The 17,758-nt window shown below is 33.5% G+C and overlaps 2 protein-coding genes across 2 annotated transcripts in view; both read right to left on the reverse strand.

The window, feature by feature from the left end:
- LOC113229980 (uncharacterized phosphotransferase YvkC-like) overlaps window positions 1–5,443 on the reverse strand; it is a 17,976-nt gene extending 12,533 nt beyond the window's left edge. The window contains exons 1-8 of the mRNA XM_026463682.1: window positions 5,432–5,443; window positions 5,148–5,376; window positions 4,640–4,808; window positions 4,022–4,132; window positions 3,517–3,753; window positions 2,689–2,816; window positions 1,063–1,224; window positions 279–454 (exon numbers count right to left, since the gene is read on the reverse strand). Of these exons, the coding sequence (XP_026319467.1) occupies window positions 279–454; window positions 1,063–1,224; window positions 2,689–2,816; window positions 3,517–3,753; window positions 4,022–4,132; window positions 4,640–4,808; window positions 5,148–5,376; window positions 5,432–5,443 (1,224 nt within the window). The remainder of the gene's footprint in view (window positions 1–278; window positions 455–1,062; window positions 1,225–2,688; window positions 2,817–3,516; window positions 3,754–4,021; window positions 4,133–4,639; window positions 4,809–5,147; window positions 5,377–5,431) is intronic.
- A 6,680-nt stretch (window positions 5,444–12,123) lies between these two features.
- LOC113229976 (cleft lip and palate transmembrane protein 1-like protein) lies at window positions 12,124–17,580 on the reverse strand. Its single transcript, XM_026463678.1, has 8 exons — window positions 17,278–17,580; window positions 17,017–17,206; window positions 16,482–16,618; window positions 15,529–15,811; window positions 14,881–15,069; window positions 14,542–14,744; window positions 13,087–13,338; window positions 12,124–12,580 (listed from the first exon to the last, which is right to left on the reverse strand). Exons 1-8 carry the CDS (start codon window positions 17,541–17,543, stop codon window positions 12,487–12,489), a joined length of 1,614 nt encoding a protein of 537 aa, XP_026319463.1. The 5' UTR covers window positions 17,544–17,580; the 3' UTR covers window positions 12,124–12,486.
- Window positions 17,581–17,758: the final 178 nt, after the last annotated feature.

Below are 17,758 nucleotides of genomic sequence, written 5' to 3' on the forward strand. Positions count from 1 at the left end.
TGCTAAATGGCGATCGATGGTCTCTGTCTACCCCAATAACAACCCAAAGACTTAATATACATATATTAAGAGTCTTCTTGGTATGCTAGCATATCATATCATATATAGGTCATCATATATATCATAGCATATCATACATAGGTATATAATGCAATTAGAAATTCCATATAGATTAACTTTAGCTTTCCCCTTTTTAAATGAGTGCACTATATATTTTAAGGACCTGGTACACAAGAATTGATGTATTTTTATTCCATATTTATGTAAAAAAGACGCACTTGTTGTTCCTGCACACTAGCGAGCAACGCCAAAGATGCTCCTTTACCGCCTACAAAGCTGGTACAGGCAGCCGCGTGCGCTTCAAACGGAACGCAATAGCCTGCGTCACCTGCTTCCTTTTCACTTAGCCACTTCAAACGATGTGGCGAGAGGTCTACCGGCGGACTTGATTTCACTAGAAATGATAAAAGCAAAGCGTATGGTTAGTTTCTAAAAGGTCATACCATACCTTGTACTGCATCACACAGCCTTATTTGACTTAGTGTTGCCCAAAATCAGCCTTGGTTTCACAGTCCTGGTTTTAGTCTTGGTCTTACACTCTTGGTTTTGAGTCTTGCAAAAATGCAAGACCGACACCGCCTACTTGTAATAAGACCAAAACGTTGATATTGAACTTAATGAGTACTCGAGGAGTATGGACATACGTCATGAAAATGCAAGATGACTGTCGTTAGTCTTGCCGTTAAAGTTTAAAAGAATCGTTATTAATCGCAATACTCTTTACGATATCATTTACCGATAAACATCACAATAGCCTGCGGTGTACGATAACCCGCAATGGTATTTATGCATATCTATTAAGTAGCAATAGGTGCTTGCAAGACTTGAGAGACTCTTGCAAGAAGACCAGTACAGTAAGATATCCAGAATATATCAGCCTGTAATATACAATTATAGCATGAAAGGATAACTGAGACATGTTTATTACGACTCCAACAAAAGTACTAACGCACTGTAACGGACACTGTCCAGATGAAAAGGGTTCTTATTACAAAAACTTACCAGACGTTTCGTAGCCAAGTTCTAATATGGCGGTACCGGGTACACCATTGATTAATACGCTCGCAGTGCGATACACCACCTCATGTTGGTAAGGAACTCCGCTGACCAGCCTGCCACCGTCTTGGTTAATACGCAATACTACATTAAAGTCGCGGTTCTTGCCTGTAATCATATACAATAAATACAAAACCAATCAATTACAATTCTAGTAAAACTCTAGTATATTCCTAAAATAATGCAGTGCTTTTATTCCAAACCTCTGGTCGATTATTTAACTTTTCATTTTAGCTGTAATTTGAAAACAAAAAATTTGTCGATTGTTTTTTTTTCATTAATTTCTTTTAATTTCCTGTTAATACAAGTTTGTCGAGTGGATCGAGATTAAGTTTGCGCTCTTGTACATTGCTTAAACTTTTTAAATTTTGATTGAACCAATGTTAAACTTACAACATTTAAATTTTCAGCCGTTTCTGTTTTGGAACAAAATCTAAAAAATACTACATTTTGTTTAATTTTTTTCTACAAAGTTTAAATAAAGCTGTACTAAGTCGGTCGACGTCCAAAGATGTTAATTTAATTGGTACTTTATATTTAATTCTTACTTATTTAAATATAAACAATATTACTTTATGTTCTTACTTTTTTGTTCTGCTAAGTGTGCCATATAATGCATGTTATAATACAATTAAATAACACCTAAATCAAGACCTTTCAGCTATGTTTAGGAAACACATCGTTCTTGCGTTTCAGAGTCAAAATAACGTCTGACAGAAGTTACAATTGTATCAATATTTTTTTTAATATTATATGTTTTCATAAGACTTCAAGTGGGACACGTTGGTCTCTGCTACATCCGACCACCCTTTGCATGACATGAGTATGTCGATCGCAAGATTCTGAAAATAACGAAACCTGTTTGCGATCGATATTTGCCAAGTTTCTTCGGCATTTGGCTACTATAATATTTTCCCAAACGCAAGAAAATCTTATCCCTCAGGCCCGGACTGAGACACGAAATTCAGCCTGACTTTCAAATACAATACAATATAATTAAAATAAAAAGAAATCGATGGTACAATGGGCGGTCTTATGGATACCAGATGGGAACAATTCAGAAGCACTACCCAGAACATAGTCTAAGAACCTTTTTATCAAGTCAATGTCATGATCACGTCAGTCATGCTCTAATATTCAAATAGAAAATCATAAATTGACTGAAGATCTAATGTGGCATTAATTGATCAATCAGAGTGATTCTTTTGCGCATTAAGTACCTACATATTTTAAACATTTTCTCCTGAAACACATACCTATATTTATTGTGTAGTATTTTCGAAAATTTAATAAGAGAAATCATCATATCACATTAATAGTTAATTTAAAAAGGTACCATTTGAAGTTAACGCTTGAACTCTTAACTTATTTTTCTGTAATATTTGAATGAAATAGTATAAATCTTGAACATTAAACTGCTGTACCACTTTCCTGACTGTTAGTTAACTACCAAATGGTTATCATATTCTAAAAAACTTCGACAAATAACCGAGGGAAAACAGCTACATCCCAATTTTCTTGTTATATGAACCATTCCAGTTATTAAAAATACTAAAGGATGGCAAAACTCACTGCTCACGTTCATAGTGTGAACTTTGGGAATTCCATCGGAGCGCTCACAGAAATCTGACAATATCAAATCCGTATCTGTTAAGCTCTGTACTTTGAAGTTTGGGAGTCTCACGCTGCCGTAGAAACAACTAGAATTGAAAACGTCTCTCATTACCAGTAGATTTTATATCGAGCACCTTCTTATGTTCACTTATCGCATAAATAAATATAGTCCGGTCAACACGGTTTGTTCGAAATAGGTCACAATAATTAACTGCACTAGAATAGATTAGAATAAGATATAATAGATTTTATCACATATAATATTGAATAATTTGTATAACAAAACAGCAGATACGGTGAATATTTTTCAGAAATTGTGAATTCATTTAATTTTTCAGTCATTACTGTCGCACAGCAGGGCAAACGCCTCTCTTCCCTTTTTCCACTCTTCGCGATTTAACGCCACTACAGAACAAGACAGCATATACGCTGGCGCGACGAATTGGACGCGTATATATGAAATTGTGAATAGATATATATAACAAAATATCACGTTAGTCACTGTGGTACCTCACTTTTGTGATATTTTATTTCATTGTGATGTTGCTAAATTAGTTATACTTACTTACCTTTAAAGTTTTGCAGTACAGGCAGAAAAAACGATATGGGTAACAAGACCAGAAGCAAATGATAGATATGGAATGCCGCCAACGTGGCGGCAAAAGTTTAAAAACCGATTTGTTCTACTGACATCATGCATAATGACGTCGACGTTAATAAATAAGTTAAAATTTCATTTAATTATTTCAAGACCGAAATGTTTCTTGTCGTTCTTAAAATACTTACATTGTCAAAACTTCTTTATAAGATAAGCCACGCAGCTGCACTCCGGTTCCATCTGTTGCAATTGCAGTAATAACCACAGATCGCACCAAGCCCCGGTAACCTTGCGGAGACCAGCAACGGTCTCTGACACCACGCAATCGCAAGTATTCCGTCTGATCAATAGAGCCTTCCGTACATGACGTGAAGCGACCTTGAATTGTTCCCCATTGCAACCAGTTGCCTCCACCCCATTTTTCACTGAAACAAACATTATCAATAGTTGGAAATGAAACTATTCTTTGGGATCTAAATCGCGTATAGGTATTTGTTCTTTCAAACAAACCAACGCGTCAGGCCCTTTACAGGTTCCATGCTCACGGCTGAAACCAGTTATGTCTAACATTAAAGCAAACCATCCTATTTTTTTTTTCTTTTTTGATGTTGTTGCTACATTTCATTTTAGGGTATACGGTGCATTATGCACCGTATGTATGGTATGGTATGTACCAGCTAACTAGGAACTCACAGAGTGTAAGGCCACTTGTCATTCCACCAGGGCTCCAATGAAAGAGCTTGTGCTGCTAATTCGTTGCTCCAGTCTTTCGGATGTCCTACTACGCTGGTTGCTGATGTCCAACTGAAAATTAAATGTCGTCGTCTTACTTTCTCAAACTCGTATCTTAAAGCAAAAAGTTACTGAAATGCAAAAAGTGGATTGTATATACAAATTTGTAGGCTGATTTCACAACATTTCCTTCATATTTACACACTTGCTTTAACTTATTCTTAAAGTAATGCATCCAAATTAACACCCTTAATAAGAAATATAAAATAAATAGAAAGTTTTGCCGTCTCCTCATTAATCACTCTTTATAAGATACGAATTTGAGAAAATACGGCATCGATATGCATAATTTATATAAAGAGCAATGAAATACAAAATTAAAACTGCTATCAAAATGTACACTACCTACAAATTTACGATATAAAGGAATTTCTAAAAAGATAATTCTAAAAGTTTAAATAACTAAGTGTATTTACGAATTAACTAATTGCGAGGAAGCATAAAAATGTACCAGGATCTTAGCTAGTGGGATTTGCTCTGCCGTCTCTGAGAGAACCTTGAATATGTAAAAAAACTAACATAAAACTGAATCTGCAGTGTTGTATAACTTCATCCGTATCTCTTTTGAGTAGACCGTTGTACAGGATCCTTAAGCGTTCTTTCTCTTTCAACACATATATCTTCAACCCGCCGGCGCTCCAAACGTTATCGATGGATTCAAAGATACCCACTGCAGTGTCTGGATGATCTGAACAAAAGAACACAGGATACATGAATACTCTTAGAGTCGATAATATGTGGAAACTATATCAGACTCGAAAGTGTTGCATAAAATGCATAATGTACTCCTCAGGCGCCCAATACTAAGTACATGTAGTGAAAAGTGTATATTCAACCTGTCGTATAAGTATTGCTCTAAACACAAATGAAGTTTCTTAATTTGATGTTCAGCGTTGTTGTTGTAAATAATTTTTAATGCGCAATAAAGAATAGTTCCAAGGCTATTCTATTATGTAACATTAGAATTGTCAAACAGGTTTAGTTTCGCAGAAAACATATTTCAAAACTGACCATACAACGTACTTACGAGGTAACTTATATGCCGTTCCATCTGACAATTTTACATAGACCGAAACTTCGGCAAGATTTTGTTTCCCGTATACTTTTCTTACAGTCAGCAGAACTGCAGAGCCGTCAGGTGCTGAGCCCCTAATGTTAATAGCATCCCAACCCTCCGCTAGGTCGCACCAAGGTCGCTCAGGTACGTTAATAGCTTTTAACTTCGATTTCCATCTTTTTACTGCAAATCTAGCGAGCTGATGACGGAATACATAGTTCCAACCTGGTAAATGATAGAATATCTTACTTTACTTTAATAAACATTTAGATAGCTTAAATAAATTTCTATGTACGTATGTACTTAGATTATTAAATCGAACTATAATTTCACAGTAAATATTCGAATCGAAAATTTGTATTATACTTTATGTTAAACTATTTATAAATTGTTGTAGTGGTCCGAGATTTAAAAACAGTATGCCGCCGTGACTAACTCACGCAGAAAAGTTAATTGTTTTATCAACAATTCGTAAGTAAACTAGTGTACACTCAGATTAAGGAAGTCCACTCGTGAGTCGAGGCAACACGATAAACCTCTTGCCACAGTAGATACAGTTACATCTATTCATGATATATTGATAAGATTATCAACAAACGTTTGTTCAGTTACTTGTATTAAGCGGTTTTTATATAACTTTATGTGACCTTACCTGGCTCGCGGTAGTTGCCCTTGAACTTAATTGGCGACGATCTTTTAAAAAAAATCAAATACGCCACAAGAACACCCGTCCCCAGCCCGACTTGAAGGAGAAAGTCAAATAACTCCATTCCAATTTCTTGTTACATAGACTACGAGTATACACTTGTTGGGATATTATATGTGAAAACTTCATAAGATTGCATGAGTTATCCTACCATTCATCAATCACGAACTTTGATATTTATTTTTATAATAAACGCGATACTCGCGCACAACTGCGCAGTCGCAGCTCTAATACCAATTGGTAGACATCATCGTCTATAATCAGTTTGTGATTGTATATACGTATGACATAACGTCGAGGATAGTGCAAAGCATGTAGCATTGTACATTGGTAAAAGGTACACTGGGCCAAATTTACAAGAGACGGTTTTAACGTTATTGCTTTATTTCAATGGCTAGGACTTTCATTTTTGCACAGTAAACGTCAATTATGTTATCTCTGATAACAATAGATTCCCGTAAATCGTGTCAATTTGTTTGCCACGACATTTACACGGATTTGATTCGTCCACTAACTTGCCGAAGTAGATATTCATACATAACGTGAGTTTCACGGTATTGAAATCAACGGCAAATATAAGTTCATTAAAACAAAAAACAATGCGAGTAAAGAGGCAGCAAACTTTTTGTTTTTATATACGTTTTTTAACAAAATAACATTTTAACACAAATATAAATACATTCCTGTCAAACAATTATTAATTTTGTGTAATTTAGAATGTGTAACAACTGTAACTGGAAAGTTAGGTAAAAAAAATTGTATGTCTTAAGAAATACTAAAAAATATCGCAATTTTATATATTGCTGCAAACTAGGTATTCCTAAGTCCATGAATTATCAGCTTGGACCTAATTTGCCCCTGTCACGAATGTCATCATTTATAAACAAAATGTTGATCAGGAACATCAAGTACAGATGATCAGGAATTTCACATCATTTATAAACAAAATGTTGACAGCTTTTATTCTTGTGTTTTAGAAATAAATAAATGTTTTGTACGGAGAAATATGCTAATATAATATAAATATATCTTTCGATTTACAAATATAGGAAAAACTAACGTGTGTTGCTAGCTTATAACAGTTCCAACCATTCTTTTCTAACAAAAAATGATTTGTCTGCAGGTACTTGCAGTTTTACACGTAAAATAGAGACAAAATGACGCAAAACGACGGGAGTTATACGTTTGAAGCCCTTGTCTGTGTATCTGTCTGCAAAGTCGTACCTCCTAAGCCGATGGACTGACCTCGAAGTGTTATTCTAGTAAATTATTCATCGAGATAGTTTTAGCCATGTTTGATGACCATCTGTTTAGCTGTTTAAAGACCATCAGCTAAAAAACCTTTATTCCCATTTAGTCTAGGATGCCATAAAATGAATATTTATTTTACTTCCACCTGACCGTTCGATTTGAACATTGATATACTATGAAAATCGGATGTCATTACATTATGGTAATCGTAAGACAGTCGGCTGTCTATTATACTCCTGAACTACTTATTGCAGAATTATCGTGTTTAGGTTGTTAGGTTCCAGACAGTTTAATTAATTGTAATTTATAATTTGAAAGTTAAATAAAAAATTTATATGTTAAGAAAAACAGAAATAATTTATTATTTTGCTGTATTGTGCGATCATCTTTAGTTTTATTATTTCCTTGATATAATATTATCGTCCTTATCTCGTAATTTTTATAGAACAACTTGTCAACAAGAACTTAATTGATTAAAATTGAGTTTTGTATAAGATACCTAATACTTATAAAATCTGCACATAATTTATGATCACTCGTAGTATAAAAATATGATATAATTGTTTCGTGACAGTAGCACCTTATCCCTATGATTTTGGAGAAAACAATTTTTAAGTTAGTTTGTCTTTTTGTTATAGTTCTGCTGAAACCGTCTTTTATTTAAGAGGAAGCATGCCAAAAAAGTTTTGACGTTGGCTCCGCCCAAATTTGTGAAACAAATATATGCCTGAAGTTCGCGTGACATGCGACAGGAGATGTTGAATTTTGCGCATTAAAAGTACCAAATTCGTTTTAGCGGAATAACTCTTAAACTAAAGGGATTAAAAAAAATCCGTAGTGACAGTTGTCGATCATGCATAAATATAATTAATTATCTAATTTTTGTCCTAATAACCTGTAGCATTTCGAGGATAAAAAGAAAAAATATGAAAATTAGAGGACATTTCGTGATTTTTATCTATCGAGGAAACTTTATTGTTTTATGTTTCTGATTAATATCTATGCTTGAATATATCGTGTAGTTACTCATACAATATTTTATTTTTAACTTTAAAGTGGATATATCCCTCTAAAATCAAATTGAAGATTAGGAATTTTTCCTCTGCTCCCTCTTAAATGTATTGTTTTTACTTACAAAACTTTAGAGAAAGGTGACGTTTCCATGAAGAGTATTAATTGCAATAGTTGCTTTCCACTTGATTGTTTGACCTATAACAACTATAGTATTTTAGATTAAACAATTGAAGGCACAGGGTCAATAGAACGTCAAACCTGACATTTAACATTCAAATTCAATTTTATTGCACTTGCGAATAGAACGGTCCAAAGTATAAAGCTCATGGTTTATTGAGTGTAAAAATATATTTTTTTGTACATGTTAAAATTGTATCTGTGTATTTATTTTATTTGAAAATTATTCTTTGTGAAAGAGTTCGTTCAGGAAAATACTGCTGCCTTACCTATTTCTGCCGCAAAGCATTAAAGTGAGCAACACTGCATTCCGATTTTAAAGGGTAAAGGTGCTGATGAAATTACAGGCACATGGGACTTGTCAACTTATACCTAAGAATGACGGGCGCAGTGGCCGTGCTGTTCAGACCTTGCGATTTAATGCTCTAGGTGGCACTGCAACTGCAATGAACAAGCGTGTCGCTTGGCACCAGGCGCACGACTTGTTCGTCCCGTCACTTGATATTACAAAAAAAAACCAATTAAAGAAAAATTTGTGCGCTAGACACCTGATTTTAGAAAATAAGTCATTTATTGCGATTTATGATTCCTGTTCCAATTCCGTATGATATGTAATAGTTCCACCCTGTATAATGAAAGTCTTTTTTTTGTATAAGTTCAGAAATATATAAAGTCTAAAATAAAAGCATTACAATTATCAAAAAAACGAAGCAAATTCGGTCATTGGTATATTTATTATGCACATATCTAGAAACAAATCATTTTGATCGAGTATTTTCTCATGTGTGAGCAAGTGTCATAATTTTAATCAAATTTATAGTTACGTTGGCTTTATATCAGATACTTAAAATTCTAAACAACATTTCTCTAAATCTTTGAGCTGTACAAAAGCGTCTTTTACATAATGCTGCGCTGTTACCGAACGTAATGCGCGTAGCAAAGTATCAGTAATACATGCATCAATTAATTTTTTTTACCGACAATCGGCCGTATAAATAAAAACTAAAAATTTATTTTTCCTGTATTCATCATTTATTTATAACAACATAATATATATATATATATAAATTATTATTATTATAATATAATATATAATTATTATTATAATTCTACAACACTGGATATTTTCTTGAACTGATTGTATCAAAAATTATTTAATTATTCATGAATATATTCTTTATTGCACCAAAAAAAAATACATCAGAAAAATTTATTATAGAAAAGGTGAACAAAGATGTCTTGTTTATTCTAACGAATGAAACAACGAGGTAATAATTAAAAAATAATAATAATAAGTTTTTTACAATGTCATAAAAACACCTGGTTACACACTAGACACATGGGCAGGAAAAATTAAATCTATGATGAATACTTTCAAAAATAATTCATACACGTCTCTGTACATCTTAAGCTATAAAACAAGGAAATGATGACTACAGTAAAATCAATTCAAATTATGTAGGATTATCAAAAACCATATTTTTACGCGTTCAAAGTGGCGGTAACAAAGTTGATTGACCCACATACGTCTGCTTACACTTTTATCAACTTATGCAAATATATAATTTAATAAATTACCCACAACCACATACATTGTCTTTCTTGGAATAAATAAATTTATAATTAATAAATGCAGTAACAAAATGTGTACTAAGGTATGTTTTACATCAAGTGTCATTATTTATATCTCGAAACGTGCCTTATGTGAATAAAATCATAAAAGTAAGTTAGTTTTAGTGGAGTAAAAAAAGTAAAGTAATAATTAAAAATCTTTTATTCTTGAATAAAACATGGTTGCGGTGAGAGAATTTCAGTCATATCAACGAACGAGTGTATTTATCAGTTCAGTAGAGGTTATATTGTTAAAAAGTAACAATCTAACAGTGTGTTTTCGTAAATTAAAATACTTAACAATAAATATACCAAAACAGGAAAGCGAAATATAAGCTATAGAAATCACTTACAAAAGTAAATCGAAATCTCAGCTTTCGATTATTTGGTTAACTATTTATCTTTTCTTCAATTAATAAACTTAATGATTTCGCCTATCAAATTTACAAGTAACAAAATTTCGTCTTTCAATTTCAATGCTATGTGGATTACTATATGTACGTGGAAACTGTACAAAACTACATTAAATAAATGTACTAAGGTTTCTGTGAACGAAGTAATTACCTAACTTACATCCGTCGAAGCCTAATCAATAACAGCCTACAATAAATTCATACGAAATATCGTAATTTCTTGTTGATCAACTATTTAATAAAAATCTCCAAGTTAAACAAAACTACGATAATTATAATTTACTAAGGAAGGAAGGAAAACATACTAATATGTGCCAGTATCCCGAATCATTCCCTGCCATTCACGTCTATCAAGTCAATAAATTCTTTTCTACATCCTAAATAACAGTCCAGTCTAAATTCTCAAGAGGAAAATTATTATTGCAATATTGTGTTAAACTTACCGCTGCTTTTCACGAACAGTGGCTCAAATCAAAATATGTCTATTTTACTTATTGCACAGCCGTAGAAACAAAACGTACTAAAATTTATTAAGAGTAAGAAATCGATCATTCCATTGGTTAAAATAATTACGTGGCAGCATTGTGTCGGTATACGATTCGTCATCTTTGCGTGCCAGATACGCCTGTCTTTTTCAAACCAGCTTTTTGAAAAACTAGGCGTTTTTGAGATAGGTCTATTTTAGAAAGCCATCGTTATGTAGTGTATAGTAGAACAAAAAAGGCTAACCAATTGCATACAAACATTAATATAAAGTCTCAAAAGAAAAAATCCCTGGCAACTATAGGTGTAAACTTTGTGTCAAAGGGATGACCACTTTGATAATAAGTAATAAAATTCTATCTATCTCTCCAAAGTCCGTTTTATTGAAACAATCAAAGATGTTATGTCTACTACTCGTATGTACCTACATTATTCCAATCTATCTAAACAAAATACATACATAACAGAAAAAGACAAACATACAAAATAGCACTTAAGTTGCATTCTTTATCCATGTCTTACGAGTTAATTACACACAAATTTATTCAACTACCGTATGCACTATCATCCAACTGTTCTAATTTTATATACTATTCGAAATTAATATGCACATTTTTATGAGTCTTTTTGTTATTTTAATGGACGCAACAAAGCATAATATTTTGAAGAGTGTTATCTTTCCTCTCCATGGTCGTCTCAATAGTGCACACGTTACAGGTGAGCGTGAACTTTTGCGTGACACTGCGTAATTAGAATACGTAATAGGTAAACAAATTCAAGTGGCATGACGTCTATAATTGCAAGAAATACCCATTGCACAGAAACTATGGATTATGCTATGTCCACACCAGTGCGCTTTCATATTCATCTTGCATGTTCTTCTGACGCATGCGTGAAGTGCCATAGCGCATGCAGTACCGCAGACAAAATGGCTAAAGATAACGTTAAAACATTGGAATAAGTTGTACTGGTACATAGGACTGCATGCTTCTTATGGCAATCAGCATTGCATACGTTTAACGCAAGACGAATTGAAAGTTACGTAAAGTAGTAGTATGGAATCTGTAAAAATACCACTGCCTTACGGATATTTGATTTCTATTTTAGTACATGGGACATATTCAGAACGCACTATTCAGACTCGAATAACAGTCAGTACAGTCAGCGGTTCAGTCACGCAGTACCATTTCTTTAAGTTGCTGAATTTAAATTCGAAACTTAATTATAATACATTGAGGGTCGTGTTCTAGAACTCTACTCAATGCTCAAGTCAGGACTTGAGTTATGATTCAAAGCACTAGAATCATACTCAAGTCCTTGCCATTAGGGTCGTATTTCCAGTGCTTGAAATCATACTCAAGTCTGCTCAAATCCTGACTTGAGCATTGAGTAGAGTTCTGGAATACGATCCTAAGAGTAAAAAACTACAAGGCCAATTTTGTCATCGCAAAGTTCAAATCCGACCGACTCATTAAAAAGATAATCATCGTAGAACCATCAACTTATCGATGGTTCTACGCTGCTTCATGTATATCATTAGGAAATTAAAAGGATTATTTACAGTAACAAAAAAAATTTAGGAAAACAGTCACGGCGTTGACCCACCTAGCACCTTTGGAAGTCGTTGTGAGTCTACTAGAATTGGCTATTGGACCTAGTCCATTTTCTTTTTGCCTGGCTCTGGCTCGTCCGGGTTCTCATCCATACTGGCTGCTGTATCTGTACGCGATTTATCTACTGGATACAACCTTAAATTGGAAAAAAAATAAATTTAACTTGTGTGTTGTGGTCTATTCCTACAGGGGCGTAATAAGGATTTTAGAGCTAATAATAACATAGGTGAAGTATCATTCTAAAAAAACTTTACTTTTTATGTAGTCAAGAAGACACCCCATTGAGGATGTCTGTGAAAAATATAAGGCAATTGTTATTGCCTGTACTTGTTCTTAAATATTTTAGATTATACCAAGTTATTAAATCTGTTATTGTTATATATTATTATTGTTATTAGGTTGCGATTATTTGGACTGCGTGATTATAGTGTATTTACAAATTATTGCATGAAAATGAAAACAATTTAGTAGCACTAAATAAAAACTATGTCAACTTTGTATGTCGCAAGGCGGACCACAGTGATTCAAAATTCACTTTTGTAACGCATTTATAAATTTTGTGTATCAGAAACGAGATAACTGATTTGAATTGAATCTTAAAAGCACATTGATTACTAAAAAAATTTATAAAATACACTCACCATCTTTGATATAAATAAATGAGGAAGACAAGATCATCCCTAAAGCAAGCCACGCGGTGCGCAGTCGGCATTGTGATAATAAAGGCAAATATGTCATCAATGAAAGTGTTAAAGGCTTTATACATGAATGCTCTCCAAGGGAGCGCAGCTACAGACCGCAGTCGGTAGTTAACGAATAGTTGTGGCAACATGAACAGGAATCCAAATGCATATACACCATTGACGATGCTGTGAAGCAGCCACGAGTACCAGCTGGAAATATAAAGACAATATTAATAATTCCGTAGATAGATCGTTAATAATATAAACATTATAATGAGAAACAGATGAAATTATTTTTCACAGAAATTTTATTTAAAAATTCTTTACAAACTTGTCAGCTTTTGTAATTCACAAGAAATGTCTAGATCGATGATTCTAAAAACCACGCCACTTCACAAGGGCTCCATGTCAGCGGAAAAAAATAGTGGGTGAATGAGACATTAATAGGGGTCCACAAGTGTGGAACCTATTTCGACAGATCATAACCAAAATGTTGGCTTTCCATAAATGGAATTTACACAGACAGTATCTATTTTCGTACAATATACTGTCTTATATAATGGACATATTTTATATATATTGTCATATTTTAAGACTTTTTTAGACAATTATTTAGAAATATTTTCATATAATACACATATTTAAGTTAGTGACCTAGTATAGGCTATGCACTCTTTCACACTACTTCATAAAAATAACAAGGACATAAGATAAGATGCACAACGGTAAATAGGCGTTATTAAGTGTTAAAATAGTAAGGGCTAGTGTATTAAGAAGTTAAGTGAAAGAATACATTTTCAAGAAAATCAAAGTTGCAGGTAGAGTCACAGAGTCACAGTCACAGTCAAAAAAGAAAAAAAAAAAAGGTAGAGTCACAGATGAGTAGCAAATAGAGAAAACAACACGCGTCTGCACCGCACAGATGTGAGAACCGACGCATTAGCTTGCTATTAGTAATGCGGTTTTCAGGGCATGTCTGTAACCAACCGTGCACATGCACGATATAAACATAAATTAAGTAAAATTTTATAGACAAATGTATAAAACTTAACATGTGCATTTTTATAAATACACACGCAAAATAGGCGCCTTGTCGTCGAGTTGCGGACACCAGCCCGTTACACCAAGTACCAAGTACCAAGTGCATTTTTATAAAGTTTTCACGATACAGTTAAAGTCAAAGTGATATCAAATTGAGTAGCACTGTGGCAGTAGTCAAAAACACATTAGAAGTGGATGTATAGTCTACACAAAACAAAAAAAAATTGGAACACTTTTTGGAGTAGGTTTAGTTGTCTCAAACAAAAAGTATGCGACGTATTTAGATCGTATTAGTATTATGACTAGATGAAAATTATCATTAAAAATTACGGGTTAATAGTGTGAATACAGCTTCAAAATACTCATGCTTACCTCCTATGAGGTTCGTAAACGAGCGAGTAAATAGCGCCCGCGAAACACAGCGGATACAGTAGCATGGACAAATAACGCATGGCCTCTGCATCCGCCCTGGCAGTGGTCTTCTCACTCGCGTCCAAACTCGCGTCACGCCATACACGAAGTTTCCAACCAATGAAACTCACACGTAGATGAAGAACTTTTGTTACTTTCCATAGCTGCAAAGTTTAAAACAAACAAATTTTAGCAATTCTTTTAGTTTAAAAAAGTATATGTAATGGTTTGTTTTGTCTCAATTGCTTGAAACATATTTATCATTTTAAAAGTTGTTTTCGAATATTGTTGCGTCGGTACCTCAATAATTGCACTGATTCCAGCAGGAACAAGAACGAGCATGGAAGTCTTTTCTTCAAGAAGGTACAAGAAGATAACAAACTGCGAAAAGGATCGCCATAGTACAGTGCGGGCGGACAGCCCCGCCAAGGAGCGCTTGCGGCGCCAAAACGAGACGTCATTCTTGAATGCTAGGAAGTCAAATAATAACTGGAAAAAAATATGTCCATTTAATATAGTTATTATTTCATCGAAAATGTCAGTAACCACACAAAGCTTTGACTATTGGCAGTTCTTGCCAGTTGTCTTCACAAGTCACAAATTCGCATAACAAGCAATGTGTGTACTTCTTCCTGTTGATAGTTGAAAAACTTTCTAATAGGAACTTTATAATACAGCCTGTGCACATGGGTCTCAAAAGTCCATAGTAGTGATGTTTATACTCGCCCAGGTTATTTCTACCTTCAATATTTGAGATAGATATTAGAAATGATAAATCTGAACAAATGTTTGTTTACAAAGGCAACCCTTAGGGTATCCCACAACATCTCATGGGAATCTGCCTTATGAAGTACTGTTTAATCAATGTTATGACTTGCAATGTAATTTGTTTATCCACAAATAAAAATACATTGTAATAATAAATATAAGTTTGACACAGGTGCTTACATGGCAACTAGCAATTAGAACAGTAGCCGATAGCAGATACAAATTGGTATCAGCAAAGATGCCCTTTACATCATCCACATCCTTTTGACTGAAGCCAAGTGAGTGAAGTTGTTGTAAAGTCAGCCTCACATGCAGCGCTAGGCGAAATGAACCATACGATGTTGGTGCTACAGAGACTGTGATGTTAACTTCTGCAGTACTACTATTAAGCAGTTGCAGTTGAGACAAACGCGACTTGAGAACGTTGTGTTGAATTATTGGCAGAAACATGCCTTGTCTAATCCTGAAATTCGAGAGGTTTAATTAAAAAATTTTAAACTTCCATAATTTAGCATACAAACCTAACCCTATTCTCAGAAGTTTAAGTGTATAAAAATAATGAGTATAATAACTAGCACTGTTTTTACATATTTAGAGAAACCCTAAAAAATATTGAATAACAATAACAATATTCATATCAATACATACATACAACAGAACGTTCAATTTAACAAAAAATAATTACTTCAATCATCTGTCGGTATCAGTAGTAATTAAAAAATAGTAGTAGTATCAAATGTTTTTATCATAGATTACTTTTTTTAGCATTCCTAGTATGTCCATCCATAAGCATACAAAGTAACAAATTATATGTATGGTAATTTTATGCATAATTACAATTTGAGCGGGCCTTACTGTGACTGGTGGTTGACACCTACTAGGAAGCCCCAACCTTATGTAAAACAACTAACTAGAAAGAAATAAACTTTTTCATTTTCATTATTAATTTTTTAATTAAATGATCTCATGCAACATATTGCAAATAGAGTTTTTAGACAAATCCATGGCAAAATTAAGATCCTCATAATACCAAAACAACAATAAATCTTTATAAAGTTGTAGAATAAATGTAATATGCAATGTTATTAGATGCTAGTAATCTTTTTCTACTTAATATTTTCAAAACTACTTACTTCATATATGGATACAGTTCTCCAGGAATTTTTTTATCAGGAAGATTTAATTTATCAGCAAGAACTGAAAGAGGCACCTGGGTCACTATATGGGAAAATGGCTGTACATGTTTCTTCTTCAGTTTGTTTTCATCAATCTGGAATGTAAAACACAAGTATATATAATTATTATTAACATAAAGATTGAACACAAAGCAAAACTCATTAGTCTGGCTGCATAAGCATACTGTGGCTGACACTCTCCCAACTGAGCTACGGAACAAACCAGAATACCTTAAAAAGTTTTGTATGTGCTTGTCGTAGATTAATGATTTAGGTATTTAAAAAATTTTTCTTCAATCTGTGATTTATAATTATTATAACAAACTAGGGGAAAAATTAAACAAAAAATAATTGTACATCATGGTCGTAAAAGGTTGTGACATTCAACTAACTTAATATCACAAGTACATATAATACATATTTAGGTTAATGTTTCAAGCTTAACCAGAAACTGATATCTAGTTCATAAATTATAATATAATACTATACTAACATTTTGTTTTAATAAATTAAAAGTTTCCGCCTGTGCTTCTGTATGTACAACGAGTGGCAGGGTATGTACGTATTCTGTAGCACGAAGCTCTTGAAACTCCTTGTTGAGGCGGCTGTTGTCCACGAGAACTGCATGCATGTATAGTGTTCCATTGTTGCGGGTTTTGCGCGGTACTTTCAATGTTATATCACTGCAAAAACGCAAGAAAATTAAATGTACAGACTATTTTAAATAACTATTCCAGTAGTATAGGTTACATACAACGTAGACGGATTTCGGTAGTCGAATTTGATTGCAGTATAAATTCTTGAAACAGATTCAGCAGCTGAACCATCAAAAAGAGGATGTTCCGTAATAGAAGTGAAAAGTATTAGGTTCAAAGTAGGGTTCGAAGAAAGATACGAAGCATAACACTTTTCGCCACGACCGCATTCAGGTGGAATAAATATTTCAGCTAATGTCCATATTGTATTAATCACATAACCCGCAAAAACTAAACAAAGAATTAAACTAAATGATACATTCATTACAGGGACTATTTTTTATGAGCTACAAATGAAAATTTACTATTTTTTAAACAACAGAACCGCTGTAATTTTTTCATAGACTCGACCACAGATAACTGTAGACAAGTAGAACTCGACTCGCAGGAGCAATGACATTGACAATTTTTTTAAAGGCTGATTGACATTGACTTTGATAGATCTTATATTCGAATACACGTATGCTATGAAAAACATGA

Source organism: Hyposmocoma kahamanoa, unplaced genomic scaffold (assembly GCF_003589595.1).
Source record: "Hyposmocoma kahamanoa isolate Upper Pololo Valley unplaced genomic scaffold, ASM358959v1 63, whole genome shotgun sequence".
Taxonomy (NCBI): domain Eukaryota; kingdom Metazoa; phylum Arthropoda; class Insecta; order Lepidoptera; family Cosmopterigidae; genus Hyposmocoma; species Hyposmocoma kahamanoa.